We start from the raw sequence: 26567 nt of genomic DNA, 5'->3' as shown, positions 1-26567 counted from the left end.
ATGTCCAATTACAAATCTTTGTTCATATTTTCCCACTTTCAGTTTTTCTATTGAGAGAGGAAAAAAAGGAAAAGGGGGCATAAAGACTCCAAAAGCACTAATCTTTTTTCTTAAAGTATTTCCTTTCTTTTTTCATTCTGTGAAAATTTATGACAAAAAATAAAATCTTAGGCAATGTTTTACAGACAATACTTCTATCAACTCACATATGAGAGAACTCTAAAACTTGGTATGAATAAAGCATATTTTTTCTTAGGTTGACCCTTAAAAGAAACTCCTAATTTACAATCACAGCAACAAAGTGAGATTAAGAAAATACTTTAGTGAATCTCTTGGCATAGTGAATATTAATGCAATATGGTTATCTCAAAAGAAGGTGGAAACATTACATAAGGAAGAACAGATTGTCCTTCTCATTTTCAGAATGATTTCCTATCTAAAGATAGACATGTCACTTGATTTTCAAGCACTTGAGAGCAAGTAAATTTCTCTAAAACCCAAAGAATATACCTGCTATTAACAACCTTATTGGTATCTAACAAGAAAAGCACTTAAGCACAAACTGTACTTAATTTATACAATAAGTAGCTATAAGTGATCAACACCAGAATCCTGTGGAGGAATTAAATATTCATTTTTCCTTTGCTGATTCAAGTACGGTTTTTACTCAGCTGTTGTGCAAGCTTGACAGTGGGGGAAAATGAGTCAAGTCAGCCATCCGGCAAGGAGCTCTATTTCATGGCAGGTGCTGGGAAGAAAGACACAGGTCTGCTCAGGGGGAGTCAGATAGGTAGAAAGTTTACCGACTTTCAGAACATTCTCAGTCATCAATACAGGAATAAGCAAGCCATCTGTTTTCATTGAACCCATTGGCAAAGCTATCAAATTGCTGAAAAAAAGTAATTTTTTTTTTTTAGCATAGGCAAGTACATTGCTGAGACGGGTTAGAGCAGGAGGAAAAAAGTGCCTGAATCAACAGAATAGATCAGATGTGCTGGATAAATGCTAAGCGGAAAGATATAGGAAGGACAAACACACATATTCTGCTTAGAATATATTAAAAAAGAAATGTCAGAGGACCAGGCATCCTGGGAAAGGGAATGGAAAAAAGGAAGGTAATAAAGCAATAATCTCAGACGCAGCTCTGGAATTACCCAAAGTCTGCAGTGCTCTGTAGGGATTTTAAAGAGCACATTTAGAAAATTTGTTAGGAATTAGGAGAGCAGGGTCAATAAAGTTAAACTCTGTCAATAATCACTCTGTAATATGTACAAGGATCTTCCACCACAGTGCCCGAGGGCTACCTCTGAACTTAGAACTGAACTTTTCAAATTTAAAAAGACCCATTTATTGCAGCAAGTCATTTGAGAAAATCTTATTATGGAAAAAAGCCTAAAAATAGAGCTGTTTTTTTAACACTCAGGACTGACCCCCCTTGAGAGCATCTACGAACCAAACTTTGCCAAGAGGAATATTTAATGAGAAGTTTTGAAGTCATTAGCCGGGCCATAACAGCACCCCACGTGACTGCAGGGGGATTTGGGAGACCGGAGCAGGCCACACATGGAGCGACCAGGTTATCAAAACACAGGGCCCAACTCTGCTCTCAGTGTGTGCAGGCCTCATACTTGGTCTTCACGCCTCCGAAGAATTAAGGCCATGCCTCCACTGTGTCATGGTGTGTTGTAAAGTGATTGTTAACTCATGATGATCTAACTGGTGCCAGCTCAGGAGGCATCAGAGCACTCGGCCCTGCTTCACGAGCCCTTCAGCACTGGGGAGCATTACACTGGCAACCCCAGAGGCCTTCTGCCATGGCCTGTGTGGACGTGCCGGCTCCCCAGCATTAGAGCATGGGGAGCTCTATGATACCACCTCTGTCCTCACAGCTCTCACCCTCATGGGGACTTCTGCACATCATCCCAGCCTCAGAGGCTCCGGCATGGGCATTAGGACCATCCTGGCATTCAGCCTTCAGGAGAAGGGCTACAAAAATTCATTGCGAGCTTATGTTTTACTTGAGTATTTACATAAAGCATGTGTTCAAAGTTAAAAGCCCTCTACTTGCTCTTCTATAATTCAAAACATTGTGTAGTAAGGGATGCTATTAATATAGAATTGTTGCAGATAGAGAATGCCAGAGATAACAGCCACTTGAAGTGTTTAGCTCCTAGTGAAAATAGCTAGGGTGGATGGTGGGAGTTGTGTGCTACACATCAAAGATCGAAATAACAAGTAATTTTTTTTTGAAGAGAACTACCTAAATCGTGGATGGTTTTAAGAGGGCTATCTAAGCCCTACAACTGGATCTTGCTCTTTTTTTCTCAGATGACATACCAGCAGTCTTGTTTGTTGTTAAATGGCTCCGCCGCACTAAGCTGCAATGGTATGTTACCAGAAAACAGAAAATGCCCAGAAGTACTTGGGGAATGTGGTTCTTAAAGAGGACCTTCATGTCCTTCAGATAAATGACCCTAGTTACTTGACTGGGATGACTTATTGCGGGTAAGTACACTAGGATTGCACTCCACTGTTAAATCATTCAATTTGTCCAGAAACACAGTAAAACAAATGAATCCACCACAGTTCATATTTGCATCAGATTTAACTTCTGAATGTTGCAAATGAAAATGTGGGCTTAATTTTACAAATTTCAGCTTTAAATTAACCTCTAATTTTCAGTCAGAATTTCTGTCAGACTGTCACTGCCTATGATCTAAATGCCTTGGGGACTGATCTGAATGCATGGCAATAAAAAGACAAAAAACACTAGATAGTCTTTTTCCATTAGTACCATGCTCTAGGAAAACAACACAAGACCCACAAACATGCTCTTTGTCATCCCTTACACCAAGGAGTGTTTTGCTGCTGCCTAACAAATGGCCTGTAGGAACTCAGTCCTAGAAGGCACTTACCACTGAAATCCTAACCCAGACAGGAGATCACACACACATTTGCACCTGAGATTACACCTAAGAGTTGGTAACATAGAAATAGAACACTTGGGTCTACCTTTCTCTCTCCTTTTTTTTTTTTTTTTTTTTTTTTTTTTTTAGCAGGAAATTTTTGTTCAGCACAATTTGAAGTTTTTGACAACAAAATCCCATCAGGTCTTCCACACGTGCATGCACTTGAGTGCTGAAACACATCAACAGCATCTGGACTGAACTGAATGCACTTGGGAACTGCTTGAGTACCCTGTCGGCTGTCCTGGGCAGGCACAACAAATCCCAGCACACAGTAAATTAAGCAAATGAGCATGTGTTTCTGCATGGGAAACATGACAAGTTTGTCACAAACCCACTGAAGGCTGCTCACAACTTTGTGGGACTGGGTGCTCACGAGTGCTGAACAATCCACAGCAGAAAACCTTGAGCATTTGACATCCTTTCTTCATTCTGTTTACTTACTCTTTCCAAAACTCAGTGAAATAAACTGCAGTTTGAGGGATATTAAGACTAAACATGCTTTTTTTCTGAGTCCAAACTCTGGAGCTGTAAATGATTAATATTAATAATGGGAAAAATCTGTCATGTATAAACAATATAAACAAACAGTAACAACCACTTAAATTTGTTAATCTGAGAATTTCTTTTCTCTGATTCTCTTCCATAAACAAAATATTTTTTTCATCAGGCACTATCCATTATGTTCATCCTTGGTGTAGTTACAAGGCAAAAAAATGTGGATTATTGATGAAACAGATCATAATGGCTCTTTCCAAGCCATTATCATCTATCATTTAAATGTGTATTCAATGAGCTTTAATCTGCAAATTTGTCACGATTGGGAGCCATTACGATTTAACAGATTCATTGTGTTTGCTTTGTTCTTCTTTTAATATGATGCATGGTGCGTGTTCTATAGACAACACGTGAAGACATTTTACCTAGCAGAATGGACTTTTTAAAAAAGTTACTACACATGAACAGCTGCTTATTAAAGCCTTAAATCTTTACAAAATAAACAACAACGCTGAAATGCCAGGTTGTTATACTAATAAATGAATCCTGCAAAATCTTCATACCCAGGCACAGTGCTCATTCTTCTGAACCGCCTCAATCTCCTGTTATATCTTAGAACAGCACCATGACCAGTCATAACTGAGATTTCAACTACACAAATTTTCACCGGTCCCCTAAACAGTTACTATTTCTACTGGTTGAGATGAAGCGAACAAAATCAATGAATGCTCTCTCACTGATATTAATCAGTCTGAGTTGTGTACCATATATTACCAAGGATCTAAGCTATATCAATCTCTGGGTAGTTTTTTTTTAATTCACTAGTCCATTAATAATAATAACAATAGCTTGCAACACCAACTGAAGAAAACTAGCATAACCAATTCTGTATTTTGGAAAAGGAATATAACACTGTTTTTTTTTAGCTCAATATTTGTATAGCTGCACGATTTGCAAAATTGCAAAAAATGATGGCAATTGGCAATACATGTGCTTTTACTGGTTTTTGGCTCTGGCAGATTAATTCCATATCCAGTTTGTATATAATTCACTTAACACCTTCTCTTACTCAAGTTTTGCAATTTCCTGAATAAAATCCCTCCGAGAGTAAGCTGCACACTGTCTGAGCAAACTCCCCTTGTAGTCATCAGCAATATTGCTGTTTGCTTTGAAGATGCAGTGGGTAAATGCAAAAAACCTCATCAACCCAGAATTCAGATCACACTCTGGTTGTGATCCCCCTTCCCTTCTTGACATTATCCAGGAACGTGGCATGGTGGGAAGGCTTCTTAGCCAGGCATGAGGCAAGATGCAAACATGAGATCAGAAGGACTCATACCATGCGATTGCTTACCTCATGCCTTCTCTATATTGCAGCAGGCTGCTCTGAACTGGTTTGGGGTGGGGACACAGAGGCATGCGATGTGCACATTTGATCGACAGCTGTTCCAGGATTATTTGGAAAACGTGGCCTCCAAAACTGCTGTAGTACCTAAGCATGCATGCAGCTTGGGTAAGCAGCCTGCAGCCCTGCTGTGGTGAGGCTGCCCTGCAGCAGCTGGAAGCTCACCAAGCCATCATAGGTCTTGGGAGCGAGGAGGCTCTGCATGCCCCGGGAGGTGGGCTCCAATTACTCCTCAGGCCATGCCTGCAGGCTGCTGAAAGCAATGACAGTACGAAGACTTTTTTATTATACACCACAATATGGTAATTGCGCAAAAAGCTAGTGAGTAGTTGTGGTAGGACTGCATGACACCGCTGCCACTCTGCCCATGTGAGGTGCATGTCAGCACTATGATGCCAGCCACCCTTTAACATCATTTGCACCCTGTTCACATATTAATGAATTATTCATGGCCTTTACAAGAATGACTTTTTTTTTTCCTTAAATACAGGTATTTCCAAGCATAAAAATATACACATCTAAAAATAAAAGGGAATCATCCATTGGGCTTAAAACAAAATAATCTCACAAAAAAAAAGGAAGTATTTTTTAACAGCACATATCTACTTTATGGCACTGGTCTCTTAACTTAGTGCTTATGAGTTAGGGAAACAGCCCCTTGGTGGATTACTTTTCATAGTTTGCTCGGTAATGTGTTTACAAAGCCATTGTTACAACTAGATGCTTATATATTTTGATATACAGCTTATACTACAACAGTACATCTTCAGAGACTTCATGCTTATTTTAAAAACCTATTTAAATGTTTCTTTACCTTCCCTCCTGGCAAAACAAGTTTATTGCCAGATACTCTAGGGCTCTATATTACAGTCTGACAGTAATTAAAGGCAGAATTAGTGGTGCTTTTGTAAGAAATGGTAACAGTGGCAAGTGTACACTGGGATGGGCCAAATTCATCTCTGACTGTAACTCCATTGAAATAACTAACTTACTCTAGGAACTAATTTGACACTTGAAATTTCAAATGAATGGCCTCTATTTTTAACTGTCTGACATTACTGAAGCACATAACTCAGAGGCTGGGAAATGTTAAGTGGATTTTATTTCCCTTTGTTAGAACATTGCTCATCTACTCACCTGCTTTCTGCTATGTATCATGTCAACAGTCTGCTCCAGAAATCCGTGTTTTGTTAAGATGAGATTATAATGTATTATTTCAATGCAACCTGCACTTAACTAATGGTCATCTGCTCTTGAAAATGGAAAGTATTAGTGATAACCATTATCTCTAAACCACACAGTAAATGTTACAAAACATATTATCCAAAATTTTGTGGTTGTGAACACCTGTAATTTTTCCTCTGATCCTATAAACACAATACACCAATATGCAAAAAAAATCTAATACATTGGTAGTACAGTCTAAAGAAAACTAAAGGAATTATTTTTATGTGCATGCCTTCTACTTGAACTCAGACTCTAAACACAGTTTTAGGATTTTGCAGCATGTGGAAATTAAGCTTTGACAAAACTATCTCTTCCAAAAATTTAATGCCATCTACCTATAGTTGTTAGCCCTACACACAGTAGCTATAATCCACTCTGATTCTGCAGCAGTTTTCTAGCTATACAGAGATCTAATCTAATTCAACCCTATTTGCCCATTAAGAAGACTCCTTTATCTGGTATGTAAAACCTATGCACTTCTATGAGATTTTTTTAATATTATTTTTTATTTTTTAATAAAGAAGATGGCAATTCCTACAGGGACTTTATGGAGAGGGGCTGCTAGGAGGCATCATGCCCCTGTGTGTGGTCACTCCTCACCACGAGAATGGGAGCAGGGGCCTTGGAGCATCCTCAGGATCCTCCGGTGTTTTGGCAAAGCCACAGGTTGACACAGGAAGGTGCTACAACCCAATATTCAAGATTATTAGGTTTGAGGATGAGGAGGATTCCTGGATCAAGTGCAAAAGGAGCAAGAAATCCCTTATGTGACCCTTAGCACCTTCTCCCTTCAGGTTACAACTGCATTTTGCTCTTTATGGGAAGAAAAACAACCTCCTTTCACAGTGAAGGACTTGCATTATTATCTCTGTCTGACTGTTGCATTGATTAGATTGGAAAATGAGTAACTTTTATCACACTTGATCTGAAATAGCACTATTTGGCTTATGTTTATTCCTTAACATTTACAGAACAGATAATTGCATGGATCCTGGGAGTCAGACGCAACACTGTGATGTCTCTTTTGATCTCTGGTGTCAGGTTAAAGGAGAAAAGAAAGAAAGTTAACCTGTGATTTAACACTGGCCACTGTCTGGCTCCTGCTAGTGGTCTGGTCTGGGTGGTTTAGCCCTTTATGAGTGCATGTCTGGGTCCCTTCTTACCACATAGGTTCGATTGCTGCCACCTCTGATATCAGAGCCTGGTGGTGCTGGATGCTGCAGCATGTGCTTGGCCTTGTATCGCAGCAGATTTTTGCCCAAAACAATCAAGACAATTTTCTGTTCTTCTCATTTCACTCTTCCTTATTTTTTCGTTAAGTACGAGGAAAAGCAGATTATTTCAATTAAGAGCCTGTCACTGACAATTGTAAGCAACCTTTCTTCAGTTCAGTGCTGCAGTTGCAGTTTTAAGTTTCTCTCTGCTTCTGTCAGGATCTAATTTTCAAGGCCCCGTTGCCATGGCAGCAAGTTGGAATTTTAATCCAGTACTAAAGGTCAAGACAGGTCACCAGTTTCAGTTCCTCTTCAATCTCCCCATAAAGAGCCACAAAAAGAAGCTGAGATGAAGGTCTGACCTAACCAAAAATTCCAGTCTAGCACACAGTCAGACCTGAAGCTATATGATTTGTATAAGCCTTCCAATTTTTTTGGAGCTATTGAAATTCATGCTAAATCAAAAATGGGCAGCACAGATTCACGTTCTTCTCTGCAGAAAAGCACATATATGTTCTCAAAATGCAGTTCAGCGTATGTAACTTATCAGGGATATCGAAGAAGCAAACACTCAAATCAAGTGTAACAGGTAGGCAGGTAGTTGTGTAAGCAATCCCCTCATTACTGGAGGTATTTACTACTTTTACAGACTCAGATGAGCCTGACAGCTGCACTGAAGCCTTCCTTGTCGATACAAGGTACATGAGTCAACATCTTTCTTTCAAATTCTGGGAAGATCTTTTTGTGAAGTTTTTTTGAGTAAACAAGACTTTCAGTAAGGGACAACTTCCTGAAAGCTAAGCTCAACTACCTTCACAATATTATTATTATTATTATTATTATTATTATTATTATTATTATTACTATTACTATTATTACTATTATTACTATGCTATTTGTATCTTGAAGGATAAAAAGCTCCTGTGGAAATTAAGAAATAACTTTAGATTTGCCAGTTTTCTAGACCCATCCCATGTTCTTTGCAACATGGATTTCAATTAAACAATCAATTTGCACCTGCTGGGGTAAGGCTATAGAGGTCTTCCTCTTCCTCAAGGGCTACATCATATCTTCACGAAGCTGTGGTAGCAGCATTAGGAAAGTCTCAAAATGTGTTTTTCCAAGGTGCACAGGCACAGGCAAGAGAAGCAGCTCTTCCTCCAGGAACTCAGAACAGTAATTAGCACAGCAGTGTGGAATATTTTATTTTTTGTCATTTGGGAGGGCCTATATGTTGTAAGGTAAAGACATTCTGAGTCTGTGGCTCTGAGGGCTATCCAAGACTGGATAATGCAGTGAGCGTGGCCTAGCCCCATGGGGTGTTGTGAGAACTTTACTTCATAAAAAATAAGCCCTCTGGCCAGAAAATTGATAGGGTTTGGAGCCCTGCAGAGCCCTCCGTCCAAAGGATAATGGTAGCAATATAAGTTGCTCTGGATAGGCAGTGTAAAGCTGAAAAAAATGTGGTGGATTATTGGGGTTGTCAGAGGAATTCAGAGGAAAGATGCAAAGGATTAAGTTGTGATATTACAAGAAGTGGTTGTTAGTCTTACCTAGGATATTTAGGACACAAATTGAGAGTTTCAAGCCCATTCTGGTATTATAAATGCCAAGTTTCCTGGCAAAACCCATTCTTCTTTCAAGCTTATCACCCGTTTCCGATTACAACTATTTTTTAGTATGGTGCAGATGAACCTGGGTGACACTTTTCTCAGTTTGTCTCAGGCTACTAAGATATTAAAGAAAGAATTAAAGTGACTAGAGGAAAGAGCGTCAGGAAGAAAAAGTGAGATACGGCTGCATTCTGAACCTGAAGTATACTGGCAGGGCAGAGTTAAAACAAAATGTCCAAACTAAGGTGACCAGAAAGCAAGCAAGAAGTTAGTTTATGTGCATTTTATCAGCAGGCGTGAAGCTCAGAAGACAAATGGGTGGGAGAGGTATAGGCCGTGGTGGCTTTCTCTGCTCTATCCTGATTTACATGTTCAGATTTACCAAGCGCATTTGTTTTTTTTCAAGATGAATGTTTGAAGTTGCACTGAAGTTCGGAAGTGATTCCATCCCACAGAAATGTAAATTGGGAGGTCGGTTTCAGACTGGCCTTAAGCCATGAAGGCACAACATATGCTGCTGCCTGTGGAAAAACTCTAACTGCAGGGAAACCTGTGGCAGATTTTCAGTCTTACTGGTTTCCAAAATGGTAACTGATACTTACCAGACAGGGAAATGCATCCTGAACCCAAACATATAAATGTTTGTCATTTACCTGTCTTTATTAATACTGACACTTTGGTGGTCACAGTTCAGTGATAGTATTTGGCTGTGATGCATCCTACTTGAGAACAAAGTATTTCAATTTTTAGGGCAAATTTATTATTTATTATTTTTTTTTTTTAATGAGGGTTTATATAGCATCAAAAGAAATTGAAATGCTTCAATGCTTATTTGAGTTGCAATCATCAATGCTGGCAATACTGCAGTTGGGTAGCTTGTTTCAGGAATTCTTAAGGGCAGTAATTATATGTCTGTGATAGTCAAGAAAAACTATTCAACATTGATCAGCAAAATATAAGAGAATTAATTTAGTTCTGTTCACATAATCTTTTAAACAGATTTATAAACATGTCAGGAGAAAGAGATCACGGAGAAGAATGTATAAGGAAATAACTTTATTTTGACAGGGCGGTTAAACTGTATGTGAGCCAGCTAAATAATGAAAACAAATTAAAAGTCTAATTTAGAAATTATTTTGAATAATGGGCTTATCTTCAAGGATACAGGGCTTTTAACTATGACACTGGATTTTAAAATATTTAACAGCAGCTGAAATGTCTTGAAAGTTTGCTTCTATAAGTAACTGGCCATAGGAAATGCTTGTATGTTTTAGCTCCAATTACTTAGGACTTTGCTCAAAAATAGAAGCCTGTGGCACTGAAGAACAAAATGATACAGTTGTGACTGGTTATCATTGCTCCAAGTCCCAGGTGATAATATATAAGAACTTATCAGGGCAAGAGGATGCAAAGCTAACTTCTAAACAGCAAAACAAAATACTAAATACGAAAGATGAATGATGTCTTATCAGACAGACCTTCTATTTTCATTTTCTATTTGTCCCATTAATATGGTGCACTGTAGCTCTCTAAAGATTAATGAAGTTCCAATTACATGCCAGTGTTGTTTCACTTATCATAATTTGTCCATGGCAGTGTAAGTCCCTTGTATTCATGACTTCCCAGTTTACCCAGAGGGAATATCCTTGGAACTTCCCACTTCTAACAAACAGGCAGTACTTAGTCTAGTGATTAAAGCTTGCCACACTTACTAAGTGAAAATGAATGTACACTATAAAAAAAAGCAGGCTATCAACACTGGTGGGATCAATTGACACTCTTGTGCTTTAATACAATCGATTAAAAACTGTAATTAGAAATACTAAAATCTCAGCTCCTTCGGTGTGTTACATCTGGGCTGGATTGTGACTGGATCTCATATATAGAGTTGAAACGTAAATAGAAACATTCTTCCTATTCTACTTGGAGATGAATTTTGCAAGTTTTTGGTTCATCTTATTGAATGGGAAATAATGCATCAACATTGAATGTATCCCAGGTTTTTAAAACTGAATCCTTTCAAGGTTAAGAATTCATCAGTGCGTCTTGATTGGAACGTTCTGAATAACAACATTACACGTTGTCGCATTATCCAATATACAATCCTTGGTGTAAAATCCTCTTGATGTCTGATTACTCTTCATAAGGACCTCATGCTGATTCATTTCAAACTGTGAATTACCTTTAATTCATAGCTTGAACATGCTGCCAAATTTTGGTTTGCATGTTCCCAGGTGGCTATCCCTGACACAGTGGAGAACTTCCAAAAAGCCATTAGATACTTAGGAAAAGTAGTTAGATGTCAAGAACCATATTTCCATTTTCAAACAGACTTCCATCAAGTACTATGATAATCTTTGGGATTAGAAAAGTACTGGTATTTACTGAAATGTTTTTAAAGCTGTGAAGTGAAATCCTGGCCCAGCTGAAGCCAGTGGTGTGCTCCCTTTGAAAAATCCTTGCTGAAATATCACATAAAAGATTTTAGCTGCTTGTTTTGGTTTTCAGCCGACTGTATTTAGCTGTCCTCTAGCCCCCACACAGGTTGTGTATCATTAAGTATGATGGATCACAAAAACCTTATAAAGATAAAATAAGTTGTTTTTGTCTGATCCATAAAAATTTGTTGCTCTAAGTTTTTAATGGTTTCCGGTAGTTCTCTGAGCCTATGAGAAGGGCCTTTTAATACTGTATTAATACAGTAAGTATAGGAAGTCATTTTATGACAGGGGAAGAATACCATTATGATTACATTCTTCTTTTTAGCTAGGCTTTTATGGAAACTACCCAAGACTACTCTGCAGTATGATTTTGAAACACAGGATGTGCTTGATTAAAAACGTTCTGGGTAGTTTCCAACTGGACTGAGGCCAAATGCTAACTACCAAACAGAACAAAAGAACTGGATGTTTGAGGATGACATCCTCGCAGTGGTAATTATATAACAGAAACTTAAGTTGCAAGCTAAGTATGTACCCTCGAATTCATGGAAGTTGACAGAAAATCCTTCTCAGTGCAATTGGTTGCACACCTTATCTGTTCCTACTTGCTATGCTTCATAACAAGCTAATCAGAGTAGACTGGATGAAAACTGACTGCACAGCAGCCAATGGAGTCTTACAGTGAATTTGAAATTAAAAAAAGAAAAAAGAGAAAAAGAAAGTCAAGTGCCATATTTTCACATAGACTTATTTCAGCTACAGAAATTCACCACACTCTACATACACACCAGTGGTTCAAAATCTCATTTTCAAGACTTTCGAGTAGAAATTAAGATCTGATATTAGTTACATGAATTATTTAAAATATTCCTGATCACTCATGTACAATGTAGGTACAGAACTTCAGTGCAATCCCAACATCATCCCTTTGGCCTGATCTTTCAGGATGTCAATGTGTCTACACTTGAATTTATAATCAGGTACAGGCAGCTTGGCTGCTGGAGCAGAATACATAGTGGAGGCAAAGCATCTTTGTTCTGCACACATGCCTCAACTAGTCGTGGCATAACTCAGTAATACAGCGAACGTAAGCACATTAGTACTAATTTCTAATTCGTAGAATTTTCTACAATCTACAGATTTCTAATCCTGCCAATGGAATCTATAAGATTGTCACTGTAAATAGACAATATAACTTAAGTTTCACTGGAATTGAACGTAAACTTAAAAAGTTAGAAAATATCTAGAAAAACGTTCATGTTCAAAAGACGTCTAACAATGGATATAGATGAGCAAACCCAGTGGTTTGGATTGGAAGGGACTTCTAAAGGTCATCTGGTTCCAAAATCCCTGTGATGGGCTGGGACACCTTCTAGGAGATCAGGTTGCTTAAGGTCCCATCCAACCTTACTTTGAACTTTTTCAGGGGTGGTCATCCACAACCTCTCAAGGCAACCTGTTATATTGTCTAACCACCTTCATAGTGAAGAATTTCTTCCTTACATATAATCTACATTTACTCTCTTTTAGTTTAAAACATTTATTCCTTGTCCTATCGCTACATAGCGTGGCAAAGAGTCTTTCTCCATCTTTCTTGTAGGCCCCCTTTACGTATTAGAAGGTTGAAATTCGGTCTCCCCAGAGCTTTCTCATCTCTGGGCCAAACAACCCCAACTATCTCAGCCTCCTATTGAGGAAACACATGAGGAATTGGTGGGGGATACAGTTTTGAAATCAGTGAGATCATGTTGAGTGGTTGACAGTATAGCAAAAAATGTTACTGGGGATCAGTTGGACTATAATTTTACTCATACACTCTGATGTCCCTGAAATGACCCAATGTTAGAAAGATTAAACCCTTTCTAATACAACTGCATTCTGATAAATACTAAAAAATTAAAATATACAATTAATGCAGGAGTTGTGATCCAAATAAACCCTGATAGATTGACATTATCCAGCCCTACCTACTTAACACCATTATTTCTTTCTGCCCCACTTTCTGCTTTAATTTCATTATAAAGTACAATAATTCCCATTGAACATGGTGGTGACTGCACATGCAGATCTAAAGAAACAAATTGGCCTCGTAATACCAAGTCTCACAGTGGACTGCCTTCTAACCTCACAAAGCCCTATGGAAATTCTTAGAAGCTGCCTTAACAATTTTTCTGCAGTAAAAGAGAAAAAGTGATAGTAATGGGTTAGCTGATCTTCATTTGGAAGCTAAAAATAAAAGTAGCTTTATTGCAGCTCTGATCTCTCATGTGTAAAATCTATCACCTACCATAAGAAGGCAGTTCATTGCAGCAGAAATCTGATTGATAGTACTGGAACTTTAGATCAAGCAGCAGAACAGAGAGCAACTGGTTCATAAAATGTACTCAGTGTCTTCGGGTTTTATATCAGGCTTCCTATAGAGAGCTTTGGTCCCATTAAATGCACTATATACCACTGAGCTCTGAAGCACTGTTCTTCTGAAATTCAGCTTATAACTATAAACCATGATTGACAAGTCTATTACTGTTGGTTACAAACTATTGAAATATTGTATTTTATAGTATACTCACTAAAATATTTTTCACAGTGGAGTCCAAATACAGTTGCTTTAGGAGAAAAATCAGTTTAAGATGTAATAATATTTTTTTATATTTTTTATTTTTTTTTTACTAGAGAATGTGCTTGATGTTAGATTTGGATCACTTAGATCTTCTGAAACATGAATGCAGCTATTCTTCTATGAAAAACAGTGGGTCTAGTTTGGCTAGATTCTTTAAAAAAAAAAAAAAAAGCAGTCCTTACTAGAAATCAAAATAGCAAAAGGGACATACTAATTTCATACTGAGTTTCATAAACAAACGCTTTTCATGCAAATTATTCCTAGCATTCCTACCCAATTCTTATTTGATCTTAATAATAAAACATCTAACTTTAGACTGATTTAACTGTTTAAACACAGTTTTGTAATGCTTTGTGCAAGGAACTAACCTTATTTGAATGAGTACTTCCAACTGACTTTGAGTAAAGAACTGGACCTTCAGAGCCTGGTGAATGTATTGGGCACCCACAGTCTAGTCCGAGATCTCTTACATGGTCACAGAGACATCACTGAATTCCAGCAAGCTTTCTACTGTACATGAACTTGCACTAAAAAGTCATGTATTGAAATAAATAAATAAAAAAGAAGTAGCTATCTCCCCATTGAGTTTTCTTCCCATATAGGGATTTACTTAAAATCATGTCCCTACTGGATTAAAGAGGAACCACCAGAAACAGTTTGAAGTCATTGTAAATGAACATATTGTATTTACACAAACTTCAGTTAAGCTACTACAATTCTACATTTGGTAGTTTAAAACTCTTGAATACTAAAATAAAATAGCAGCTCTGAATTGAAATCCAACCCACATATTTTAGTAAGTATAAAAACAACCTAATTTTCGAAGTAATTAATTTCTACTTGTAAATTATTTTGAGATGCTGGGGTAGAAGTAGGAAAACAGTGCAGCCTCAACCCACTGCCACATTATTGCAGTCTAACACCAGAGAAGCACCAAACAAAAATGGTTTATCACAGTGGAGAATTAGCTCTTCCACAATTTTCAACTGTCATATTTATAGACCATCTGTGATTTTCAGCTGTTTCAAAATGTATGAAACTCAAGACCCACTTTTCAACACCAGCCAGTAGTATCATTCTGTACTATGTATTTAACTTTTCCTCACTGTATAAATGCTAAAATTCCTGCATCATCTGTTCATTGGGTTGCATTTTCTATTGTAAGAGGCTTAGTATCTGATGAGAGAAGCATAAAAGTGATTTAATTTTGGCAAGTTGTACAACTAAAATCAGCATTATTTCTGCTTAATAAACTCATCTTTCATACATATCTCTTTAGCTAATACTTAAAAAGAAGAAACAGTAATAGGCACTGAAGACATAAAACTGGTTTATGGCTAATTTTTAAGGACTACTGAGAACACCTGAACACCAAGACAAGATTATGAGGGGAGCTAGATTTTAGTTACCTTTGGAGAAATAAGCTCATTCTTTATGATAAATTTAAAACAAGATTTAAAGCTGGAAATAATAATACTTACGACTTTTGTGGCACTGACTTAGTTGCAACTTTCCCTGCTGGATCGCTCCACTCTGCAAACAAAGGAAACACATTTTCAAATGTCAAAAGATTACTGTAGAATTAAAATGCACCCAAAGCTGTCAGCCCATCTAATTATACTTGGTTTCACAACATGCTATGATGCATAACATGTAATAAAAAATGGAACTGATCTGCTTTAGCACCATAGAAATTAATTTTTTTTTAGCCTTTGTTTTAATGATGTTAAACAGGAAAAAAAAAATACAACCCTGACTGTTAGGACCAGGATGATAAAGACCTACTTTGTACATTGTATCCTGAGGTCAGATGTTGGGAGTCCTACAAAAAAGAACACACAGAATGTCAGCATTAGTTAAATGAGATGAAGAAGGTAAAATACATCTGAGCTTGCCAGATGAAGGGCACTAGCATTAAAGAAACAGGGAAGGAGATGATACAGGGGAGTAATCATGTGATTGTTAAGGCAACACCAGTGACATTAGTTTAAAAAAAAACAAACACAAACAACTGTGGAGACAGAGCACCACTGAGGGACAATTTCATAGTTCAGCCAAGAGCTTATCTTCTTCTGCTGTAAATCTACATGCCCCCGCTCCCCCCTATTTTTTAAAATAAAGTCACTGTGATGGTTTATACCAAGAGAGGTCTACCCAGTTCCAGGCTTGGCCATGGATGTGTGTATAGGGCATCTACGATGTAAAATTTAAAAGCATTAAATTTAGCACCACTGCCTTTCTTTTTTGATCTTATTGCTTGAAAATACAGTAACCTTTTCCTGATAGTAACAGCGTTTTTATTTGGGCTGTGACGCATAGGATTTGATAAAGACGCAGGTGGCATTTCTTCACCTGATGGACATTGGTCCAAATCCATACAAAAATCGATGGAAATACAGCGTTACACCAGCAAAGAATCTGGCTTGTGACTCTGAGAATGCTAATGCAGGGATTTTTGTTGGCTTACAATAGCTAAGCTGCTCCCTTAATGTCACAGTGCTTTCTTCCTTAGTTTTTCTCTAGGCTTTACAGTCCACAGTGATTGTAATCAGTTTTCCTTCCAAGCAGAGTTTGATCATTTGAAATTAAGGTGTTATTTACAACATCGTCTTACAGCCAGGCACTACTTTGCTGGGAGTGTTAGTTCTGTAGGATGTTAAAGTCATTAAAGCCCTCGCTGCACTTCCTCTTAGGGCATTATTAGTTCCTAATATTGTACTGTGCTGTCAGTCAGTCCCTTGTGAAGTAAATCATGCCCTAAGAGTAAACATGGCACTTTAAATCTGAATGTCAAAGGGATAAATTGGTCTGATAGGTTCCGTCTTTGTTATCACATTTTTTATATATGTTTCTCATGAGGATTCTTAGTTTTATAGTTAAAGTGAGAACTTCTAATAGTGCCTGTCTCTGTTTTATATGGCTGCAAAATCTAGCCATGTTATGTCTAAGATCTATAATTTGGCTAGCTATAATTGATTTAGTGCGATGTTCTGAAAAGACAATGCTGTTGTTTTTTTTTGAAGTAAAACTAGCTAACATTTATGTGCTTATTTCCTGAAATGCTAGCTCAAAAAATCTAATTTATAATTTACATTCAAGTGATATGGTCAAGAATTTTAGAATCAACATTTAACTTGCCCAGAAATCATTAACTTTGATTTGGATCTTAAAAGTTCAAAGCAAACAATAGGAAAAGAAGAGCAAAACAAAATTTTATCTTCTCTGAACCTATTCTAGTACTGCTCTCAGTGGAAATAGCAGAAGTCTGCAGGACTGTGGGGCCCATCAAAAACAGAGCACTAATTTAAGAGATTGCATAAAATAAAAAACAATTTCCAGTGGGCAAAAACTTTATTCTCACATACTTGTATATGTATTCAAACAGATAGGAATCTACTTTCACCTAAGTGGGTTCAACAGAATTTAACCAAATTTATGGAGAGGATTATACTCTGGTATGATTATGATTTTTGATACTTATTGCTGTGGCAGTCAACTGCACTGACATTGGCAGTGCTGGAAGAGTAACAATCACATTCCATTAAAATAAGACATTCTGGGCACTGGCTTTGTTATTTTTAAGGAGCCACAGATAATGCTAATTTCATATTATTTCCAATTAAGTATGGCGGCTGCATTTCAGACGGGAGTATCTGCCAAACAGATAAAATCAGTAAGAGGAAAATCACATTCCAACTTCTAAAGAAGGGTGAGATTGCTTGAACCATAATGTCAAGCAGTACCAGTACAGCTTTAAAAGCTATTTTCCAAGGTCCTGCCTTTAGAATGTACGTGGCTCCATGTCAGACTGATGTACAAGTCCTACCCTAGGGAAGTTCACCCTTCCCCAGAAATCACTAGCTCACTGGTTTTCAGGTCCCAGCAAAAGACGCCTCTGGCAATGCTTGCTTTGGGTGCAGGCTTGATCTCTAACTGTATTAGCAGAATCACAGCTAGAAGGCAACACCAGAATTCGGACTAAAGGCATGTTGAAATCATACAGCTTAACAATTCACTGCATGACAGGTGAACTGCAGGTACTCTCCAGCCAGGTGCTTCTGATGTGGCAACTGCTGAGTGCATGCTCTCAGAAGGGCAACACCAGGCACTGCGTTACGTAGCTGTGTGCTGTTGGAATGCGCATGAAGATGGATGCCCTAGCAATGTTCACAGGCAGAAGCATTTAAAGTCACCACAATTTGACCATGCAGCCTAAACGTCATCATGCAATCAATCACAAAGACATAGAATGCCCTATCAGCCATCATATTACACAAATAACAATTAAAACCAAACAAAACATATTGCAGTGGATGTAGAATGACTTTCACAACAAGAGAGATAAAGTTCACTTTGCCTCCACTGTAACTTCTGCAGCTTTAAATAAGCAGCCTTACTAGTAACAACAGTCTGATAGGGAATTTCCAACTAAAAATAGTCTTAGAAATTCTTTAAAATGGAACCAGTTAAAAAAATAAACTTTCCACTGAAGAACACTCAACAGAACAGAATGTTAATCAGGTCACTGGTAATAACTTACTTGTACCTTGCTTGGGATAGAAAACTTGGTCTGCTCAGCCTTGCCAGGAGTGTGAATAGCAGTAAGAGGAGGAGGCCAGGAATGGGTCATCTCCTAGGGAAGAAAAAAACATGCTTTTGAAAACAAATTCATGTAAGTAAAGAAGAAAGAGAGGAAAAAATGATCACGTATGCTCCAGAGCCCAGGGGATGTAATTGCGTAGGAAGCATCACCACTCATCCTCCTATAGTAGGTGAACATCTGAACTACCCAACAGGCAGCACTTCTGGTAAAAAGGGTGATGACAGGCTTTAGTCATAAGAATTTTGGCCACTTGTGTCTTCATCAGGCTGCACCTGATTCCACTTTCCTAGTTAGGCTCTCAAGCTGTATGGATGAAGTCATCATAGGCAGAGAAGAGGGTTTTACCTGCAAAGCCCAAACAGGAAAGGGATCTGGAAAGGGAATTGGGTGACTTGCATGGAGTTACACAGAAAGCCCATCCTTTACTAGGAAATCCAAATCTCGGGTGAAAACCTGATTACCAGACCACCTAACCAACATGCCCTTTTTCTGATCAATCTGTTGATTTATCGTTTGTACACGCATGTTCCAGCTGTCTTCAGAGAAAGCACCTGGGTGCCTGTGGCTATGAAATGCAAACAGAAGAGAAACTGCACACCAGGCTTTTTACACCGAGGCCCAAAACTGTCACCCCACTGAGCTCAGTGCGAGCAGAACAGGACTTATGTTCAGAACGGGGGAAAATCAGTTAAATGCAGATTTGTACCCTTAGCGATGCTGCTACTGAAACAGCAGGGCCCAGGATGACAGTGTTGGGGAGGAACCCTCCCTGGAGGCAGGAGGCCAGGCTGCTGTGCCTGGTGGGCTGCTAGCCCTGCTGGGGCCTGTTTTTGTTGCCCAAAGCTCAAATGGTTGCAACTAGAAAGGGGCAGCTTGTGAACAGCTCGTTCCTCCCACTGGGTGAGGCTGCAGAAGCTCAGAGGGGTGATGAGAAGTGAATAATTGTACTGCACCGATTGCTTGACCTCTGCACAGAGGAAGGCAGAAAAAGATTCAAGCATCTGGTCAACTTTTCTGTGAGATAATGTAACCCAAATCCTGTATGCCTCTGCCAGATCTATGCCATAGAGGCTGCTTTGTGGCAAATCTCATAGCAAAATGATGACACAGAGACCATATCATGTAATTACAAGAGGGACAGGCAGGCAGCCGGACTGAAGGCAGAAATGAAGCATATTCTAGAATTGCAATTATTGGCTTGACCTCAGTCTCTTCTTACCCAGGCATAAAAGGCTGGACAGAGAGCCTAGGGTTCATGGGAAGGTGATGCCAGCAAACATTTTGGAGTATCTATTGTCAAAATGCATCTGGTGTCTGCTGAGCACCAACTGAATGGGTTGAACTGTAGGCAAATCTACCTGTCTCCCTGTTAGGGGACACCAAAACATAAAGCCACGGGACAAGTTAAAAATGAGCCTGCTATTATTTGAGGAAATTCAATTATAAGTTAAGAGATCCTGACTCCACTAAAGTCAAAAGCAAAAGACAGCTTTGGTGAGATTAGGACTGTCTAATCCGTGTGTTTACCAAGTGACCTTATGAGCATCAAAGTGTATCACAAAGGTACGAGCTAGCTGTGACAAAAGCATTTCCCTTCAATTACTGGATAGAAAATTTCACATAGGATCACATGCAAAACAGCACCAGATTTAAAGGTTAGCATATAAAGAACCTTTATATGTGTGGAAGTGCTGAGGAGGTATTAGTTATATACAGAGACATACCTACGTCTACCTACAGAGAGATGACCAAAGAATCTTGAATGATCACAGATAAAGTTTCAAGTTTACTCTTATGAAAACCATCCTTTAAAACACCCCAGCAGCCCCACAGAGCCACACAGGACACCCCCAAGCTACCGAGTGACACACAGCAATGGCTCTGCGCTGCCTTCAGCCAAGGGTCAGAACCTCAGGCCCACATCCTGCAGAGATGTGACCGGCTGCTTAACTCTCTCCTGCTTTGTTCCTTAAGCACACACACATTATTTTGCAGAATTGGGATCCTAGAAGAAACCAGGCCATTTGTTTAATCAGCATGTCATTTGTTTAATTAATGACTTCAGCGTCCTTTGCAATGCCCTGATTTCTTCTGGAGGTCCCTCATCTTTAAGTACTTGCAAAGTCCTGTTCTGTTTAACTTGTGAAAGCTGATACATCTACCTTCTAATATGTTATGATGGTTAAGAACCACTTATTTGAAGTGTGTGTGTTATGTATGCATTGTTTACATGTATATATACACATCTGGGTTTGTAAACACCTGGGAAAATAGGCAAGGAACCATATATATATATATATTTATTTATTTTCCAGGAAAAGATTTAAAAAAAAAAAAAAAAAAAAAAAGTTTAATCAATCCAAATTTGGAAGTATTTAGAAATTCCTGGAAGTAACAATAACACAACTGAGCATATGAAATGCTTTAAAGAGGAATTTAATGGAAACAAAGTAATTCCACAAAATCAAGTTAGGATTTATTTTCACATGGTTTGGACTTAAAATAATTCCAAAATCATGTTAACTGTTGGAGTGGGCAGATGACTGCTGTGGAAGCATGCATTTTTTTACAGACCTGGAGATTAAATGAGAAAGTAAACCTGCACAGTTTGTTGGCTTGAAAGTCACTGTGGTCCTCTGATGTAGTAACATCAAGCATCCTTCTTTCTGAAAATTATTTAAACATTGTTTTAATTGAATCCATGTGTTTTATTTATTAGAGCTCAGCACGCTCGTCTCTTCAGCTCAGTCTGTTTTCTTCAGCTATAAAAGCCCTCAGGTAAGTAACTAAGAAGTACACATGCAGAAGAGGCCTAATGAATCACCAAAAATACAACTACTAAGAGCAAACTTCTTAAGGGCAGCAGAGGTACAGGGCCAAATCAGGATTTAAAAGAAAGGAGAGGACTGGGTAAGGATTTAAACCTGCGTGTTCCTAAGGAATGGGCCACAGCGAGAGAGCTGAGCACAGGGGATACAAAGAAGATGGCAAATAGCTTTACAAAACCAGTGCCTAAAACTAATAGCCACCTTCCAGATTTATTTCCTTTCTCTGTATTTTATTTTTCCATCATTTCCTTCTTGTTCAAATGAAAGTGCCGTGTTTTTAAATACAGATAAAAGCATTGAGCCTGGCTCTAAGAGGTCATTATGGAAAAGAGCAGCTAGACCATATACTCTGTGTCTGCTCTGAGGCAGCTTCCATTCCTACAGTGCACTTTAAACTGCTTAGCCTGATCTAATTTGAAGTCTCCCAAGATATAAGACCCATGCCACTTCCCTTGGGAGAATTGAGGGGAGACTTGAGAACAGTCTTCAATTACTGAGAGGACTGTTGCAAAAGAAGAGAATAATCTGTTCTCTAGTTTTACGGTGGATATGAACTTAAACTGTGGCCAGAAGGATTCCAGTTAGACACAAGAAAAAGCTTTCTAATGGTGAGGAGTTTGTAGCACTGAAACAGATTGCTCAGGCAGTGACACAGACTCCTTCTTTGGAGGGTCACATTTAAGAACAGATTAGCACACATCACTCGGGAATGGCTCAGGCAGAACTGATTCCTGCACTGGCACAGGGATGGGTAGCAGACGATGGGATTTCTAAGACCCTCCCCAGCCCTCTTGCCCATTCCTTAGTTTGATCTCTCTTGGCTACCCTTACTGCCTCTTGTGGATGGCAGGCTCACAAAAAGGAGGAGAAGAAAGCAACAGTCCCGGTTGCTCTCTCTTCTCCGGCATTAGCACACACAAAGGCAGTTTCGGCACCAACACTCTGCCCATTTCATTGGTGGGCAGCCGGAGGAGCAGGGAGGAGGAGCAGGAGCAGCCTGGCATGCATAGCTAGCAATAAATGCACTCGGTGGCTGCTGCTGCTAGAGAGACCTTATCTCTGGTATTCTCTCTGTCAACTGCCTTAGCCGGTTGTTTTAGCTCTTAGCTAAATCTGCTCCTTTAAACTTTCTCCCATTTTTGGTTACACAGCATGTTAAAGTTGTGTTCAGAAAAAAAAATTAATATATGATGAGTAGATGTTCCAAGGCTATTACAAACTTAATGTTACAGCTGGTGCTAAGCAACCTACTGCCTTGATGGAATAAAGATAACCAAGTGAGTTACCATTTATTAGGGCCTCTATTAATGATTTATTAATGTTTTATTAACTATTTATCAATGCGATCTTAATAAAAAGTGTGTCTTGTTTCACAGTATCTTTCTACTTCCTGCATTTATACAAACCTGATCAAACTCTCTCTGCTGGGAAGCCAGTAATACATGAGGGGCAGCCACATTTCGTGTGTGTGATGCATACTGAATTAAAAACTATGTCAACCTGTTTCATCTTTGGGGAAAGGCTACGGAAAGAAAGAAATATATATATATATTTATATATGTATAAGCAAATGACACTAAAGCCTAAAAGATCACAAAGGCAATAAAACTAAGGGTTGTTTTTCATACATATTCCTTATGAAGGAGTGGAAAATTTACACAAGCATTTGGGAATATCCTGACCAGTCACCTGTCCTGCTTTATACTGGGCCAAAGGCTTCCTGAGGAAGGTATTTAGGACATTAGGACATTACTGGTAGAGAGAGGACTGGTAAGTTCATAGGTATGTATTTGATTATCACGTTTCAGTACTTCGAAAACTTCTCTGCATCAAAGAGATTCCAAATATTTTTCTCTGTAGGGAAAACAAATAAGTAAATAGATTAAATAAATAAATAAATAAATAGAAGCTTTCAGTGATAGCCTAAAAACCTCCAAGAGAAAGTCAGCCTTCTTGGGGTGAGTATTACGGCAGAAACCATTTTACTCATGCAAATATTTTAGTAAATTTATTACCAGTGGCAAGTGCCCAGCACATATTTTTGGAGGAACAATGTGGCAGCATCTGCAGCGATGCCTCTGTCATACTAGAATTTATCTTGCTGCTGTACCAAAAAGTACTAGAAAGACATTTGAAAATACAGTGCACACACGCACGAGTTTCTTATTAAAAAGCTAGAGTTTATTCTGCAAAAAGCAGCCATTTCCGGGACCGTAATCTGAAAACACGATGTTCACCTTGTGGATTTTCTCCATGACAACAAATAATTCCCTGTGCTCGGCTGGGGAATGGGATGCATTCCATAGCCTCCCCTGGTAAAGAGCTATTCTTTTCCACATTAACAAGGAGGGGAAGGACAGACAGAAATAATATTCAATGAAAATGAATATAAAAAGTGCTTTGGAAGCTAATAGAGGTTGACTATAAACATTACAGCATATGTTTTCCTTTCCTAATTTGCTAACATTTGGGAACTGGTTACACAAAGAACATGATAGCAGCATGGACATTTTCTTTTTCTGTTGAGCTTTCCCATACTCTCTGTCTCCTGTACACTTCACATTTTTCAATATGTTTTCCTCATACTGTAGCTTTTATAACTAATAACACTCATATTCTTTGCTTAGAGCATTTAGAAGACAATAAAATATAGCAAATCATGATTGATGTACTTACTGCTCTAACCAATCTTGTGTAGGAGAAGTAAAACAACACTCTGTTACACGGAGAAGGTACCGTGGTTCAAGAGCCTGTTTTAGGGGGAGAGCAATGAAGCTACCCCACATGAACCCACCACTGGCTTTCCATTTTAGCAAGTCTTACACATGCCTAAAATTAACCAGAGCCTACATGTATATGATAGTGTGTCAACATTGTCAAACCATTTGTCTCTCTGCTGGGTCCTGAGTCCCCAGCAGTTCACACTGTGCACACACTACTCCATTCCCAGGCTCCTCTCTGGAACAGGTCGGATACTTCCGTCCAAGGGGATCAGGATAATTTTCTTCAGAACCTACCTCAGGAAGATTATATGATCAAAAACTACCCTGAATTTGGCTCACACTGCACAGGACAGTCCTTCAATTCAAATTTTTTTTTTTTTTTTCTCAAGCACCTTCTTGTTCATTCTTGATGTTTTCAGGAACATGCAGCACAACTTCCTAAGGATCCTACTATAAAAACACCATTATGGGGGACTGCAACACAACAGTTCGGGTTTTCGTTAAGATTTGTTAAGGATAGGCTGTAACGGCAGCATGCAAAGAGAGAATTGTCAAAGCTTTGAAGTTTTGCCAAGCACATGTGATGCTGGGCTATGCACACACACATTTATATTTTCACACACATATTTCCATGTAACTGTTCTACTGGACAGACCTATTGGTGGGTCAGCATCATGGAACTGCCAGAGCACTGTGGTCCAGCTCATCGGGAATGCTGGTGGAGGGGTGTTCAGAGCTGTACCTTTTGTCTGTTAGAGCTGAAGAGTCAGGCATCTTTCTTCTGCCGTTCTTGGTGACTACACTCATGACTCCATTGCCCTTTCTGTAGTATCAAGTCTCGTTGTGGACAGTATTGCCATGCAATACCTCCTGTTCTCAACAGCTTCTCATCCCCAGTGAGACGCACAGCCGTATCCCATTGATTTTATTTATTCAAAATGATACTTACTTGTAGCCATCTCCAGGGATGGCACATCTAATTTTCATGAGGGCCCCAAGAGATAGGAAGTATGCACTGAACTGTTAAATACAACATAACATCCTGGCAGTACAACTGTATAATATAAACAAAGGCACAATAAGTAATAAAAAGCTAATTCTTTTAAAAGTTACTAATACCAACATATAATTTCATCTTTGCAATTTAAAAAACATTGGCAACATTTCTCCAAGTAAATAACCAACTGTGTTTTGAAACTATTCACTGCTGGCACTTGTTTAAGGGAATCTGGTAATTTGTTCCATCCATCCTGAGCTTCACAAGCAAAAAAGCATGTCTTGAATTGCCTGTTTTCTTCTCTGAAACTTAGGGTTCACACCAAGAGGAGAACAGAACTATAATTTACAGTTACAAAACAAGACTGCACCTACCCTGAGGCGCTCCACTGTGCACATTTATACAACACATTACACCATCTCCTTTACGTTGCCAGATATAATCAATTCATGTTTTTTTCATACGAACAGCAGCAGTGAATTATGTAGTCACATGACAATGCTTTATCCATGTAATTTATTACAAAAAGCATTTAATTTCTGGAGCCACTTACACCAACCTAGTGAAAAAATAACATCTCCTAATTCAGCATCAGGAAAAATTAAATGGCTAAACTACAAAACATCTTGTTCTGTAGATTTAGCACAGAAAACTTTTATGTTGAGCACTACGTTTTAGACCCATGTAGCCAGTTTATAACCCACATCCTGACAATATGATGAAATTCAGTCTAAAAATCCTCCGGAATTTGAAAGCATCGACTTGTGCCAGAAGACACCAGCTTTAGTCTTAAAACAGGAGCATCAATTATCGGAAATAGCATATATGGGGAAATGAAGAAACCGGGATAGGCAACTCTTTTGAGCTTAAAGCCAAATTCTTTTGCATAAGCCATGATTCGCTTTCATTAAAATTGGACTCCAAGTTGCTACTCATCAAATACAAAGAAATGAAGCTATCACACACTGCTGTACAATACTCATTGAAATCGTTTACAAAAGCTGCTTTTTTTTTTTGCCTTCAAAATCCAGACTCTGCCAGATCTCTTTTATTCTGCCACACAAGCAGTATTGCAGCATGGGTTTTCCTGAGGGGCTGTGTTTCTTTTTAGCGTTGTTTTCCTCTGACTTGATTCACTAACACCTCAACTGGAATGCCATTAAAGAACAGCGGTCTGAGGCTGAAGTGAAGATGCAGTGATTACCCAGAAAAGTTCAAACCTGCCCTTACAGAAGCTCTCCTTTTTCAGTATTATATTTTCTTAACCTGTGTGATGCTTGCTCTCGCTGCCAGCCCTCCGTATGTCCCCACTGAAGACTTGGTTCTCCCATAGAATATGAAGAACGCCCTCTCCCCTATAGCACGATTACCTTCCCAGAGCCTACATCAGAGACTGCAAATGTGCTGAGGACAATGATTATCTCGTTATTTT

General features: G+C 38.7%; 1 protein-coding gene across 3 annotated transcripts in view; it reads right to left on the bottom strand.

Moving 5' to 3' along the window:
* The window catches only part of AFF2 (ALF transcription elongation factor 2), a 326239-nt gene that overhangs the window by 107056 nt on the left and 192616 nt on the right, over positions 1–26567 (bottom strand). For 2 of the 3 annotated variants that reach the window (XM_082770464.1, XM_082770463.1), the window contains exons 5-7: positions 18525–18617; positions 15770–15806; positions 15466–15517 (exon numbers count right to left, since the gene is read on the bottom strand). In XM_082770464.1, the coding sequence (XP_082626590.1) occupies positions 15466–15517; positions 15770–15806; positions 18525–18617 (182 nt within the window). The remainder of the gene's footprint in view (positions 1–15465; positions 15518–15769; positions 15807–18524; positions 18618–26567) is intronic. The other variant, XM_082770465.1, reaches the window with a different exon arrangement.

The sequence above is a fragment of the Aythya marila genome (genome assembly GCF_965140915.1).
Source record: "Aythya marila genome assembly, chromosome: 13".
Classification (NCBI taxonomy): Eukaryota; Metazoa; Chordata; class Aves; order Anseriformes; family Anatidae; genus Aythya; species Aythya marila.
This window is presented reverse-complemented; position numbering and strand designations above follow the sequence as displayed.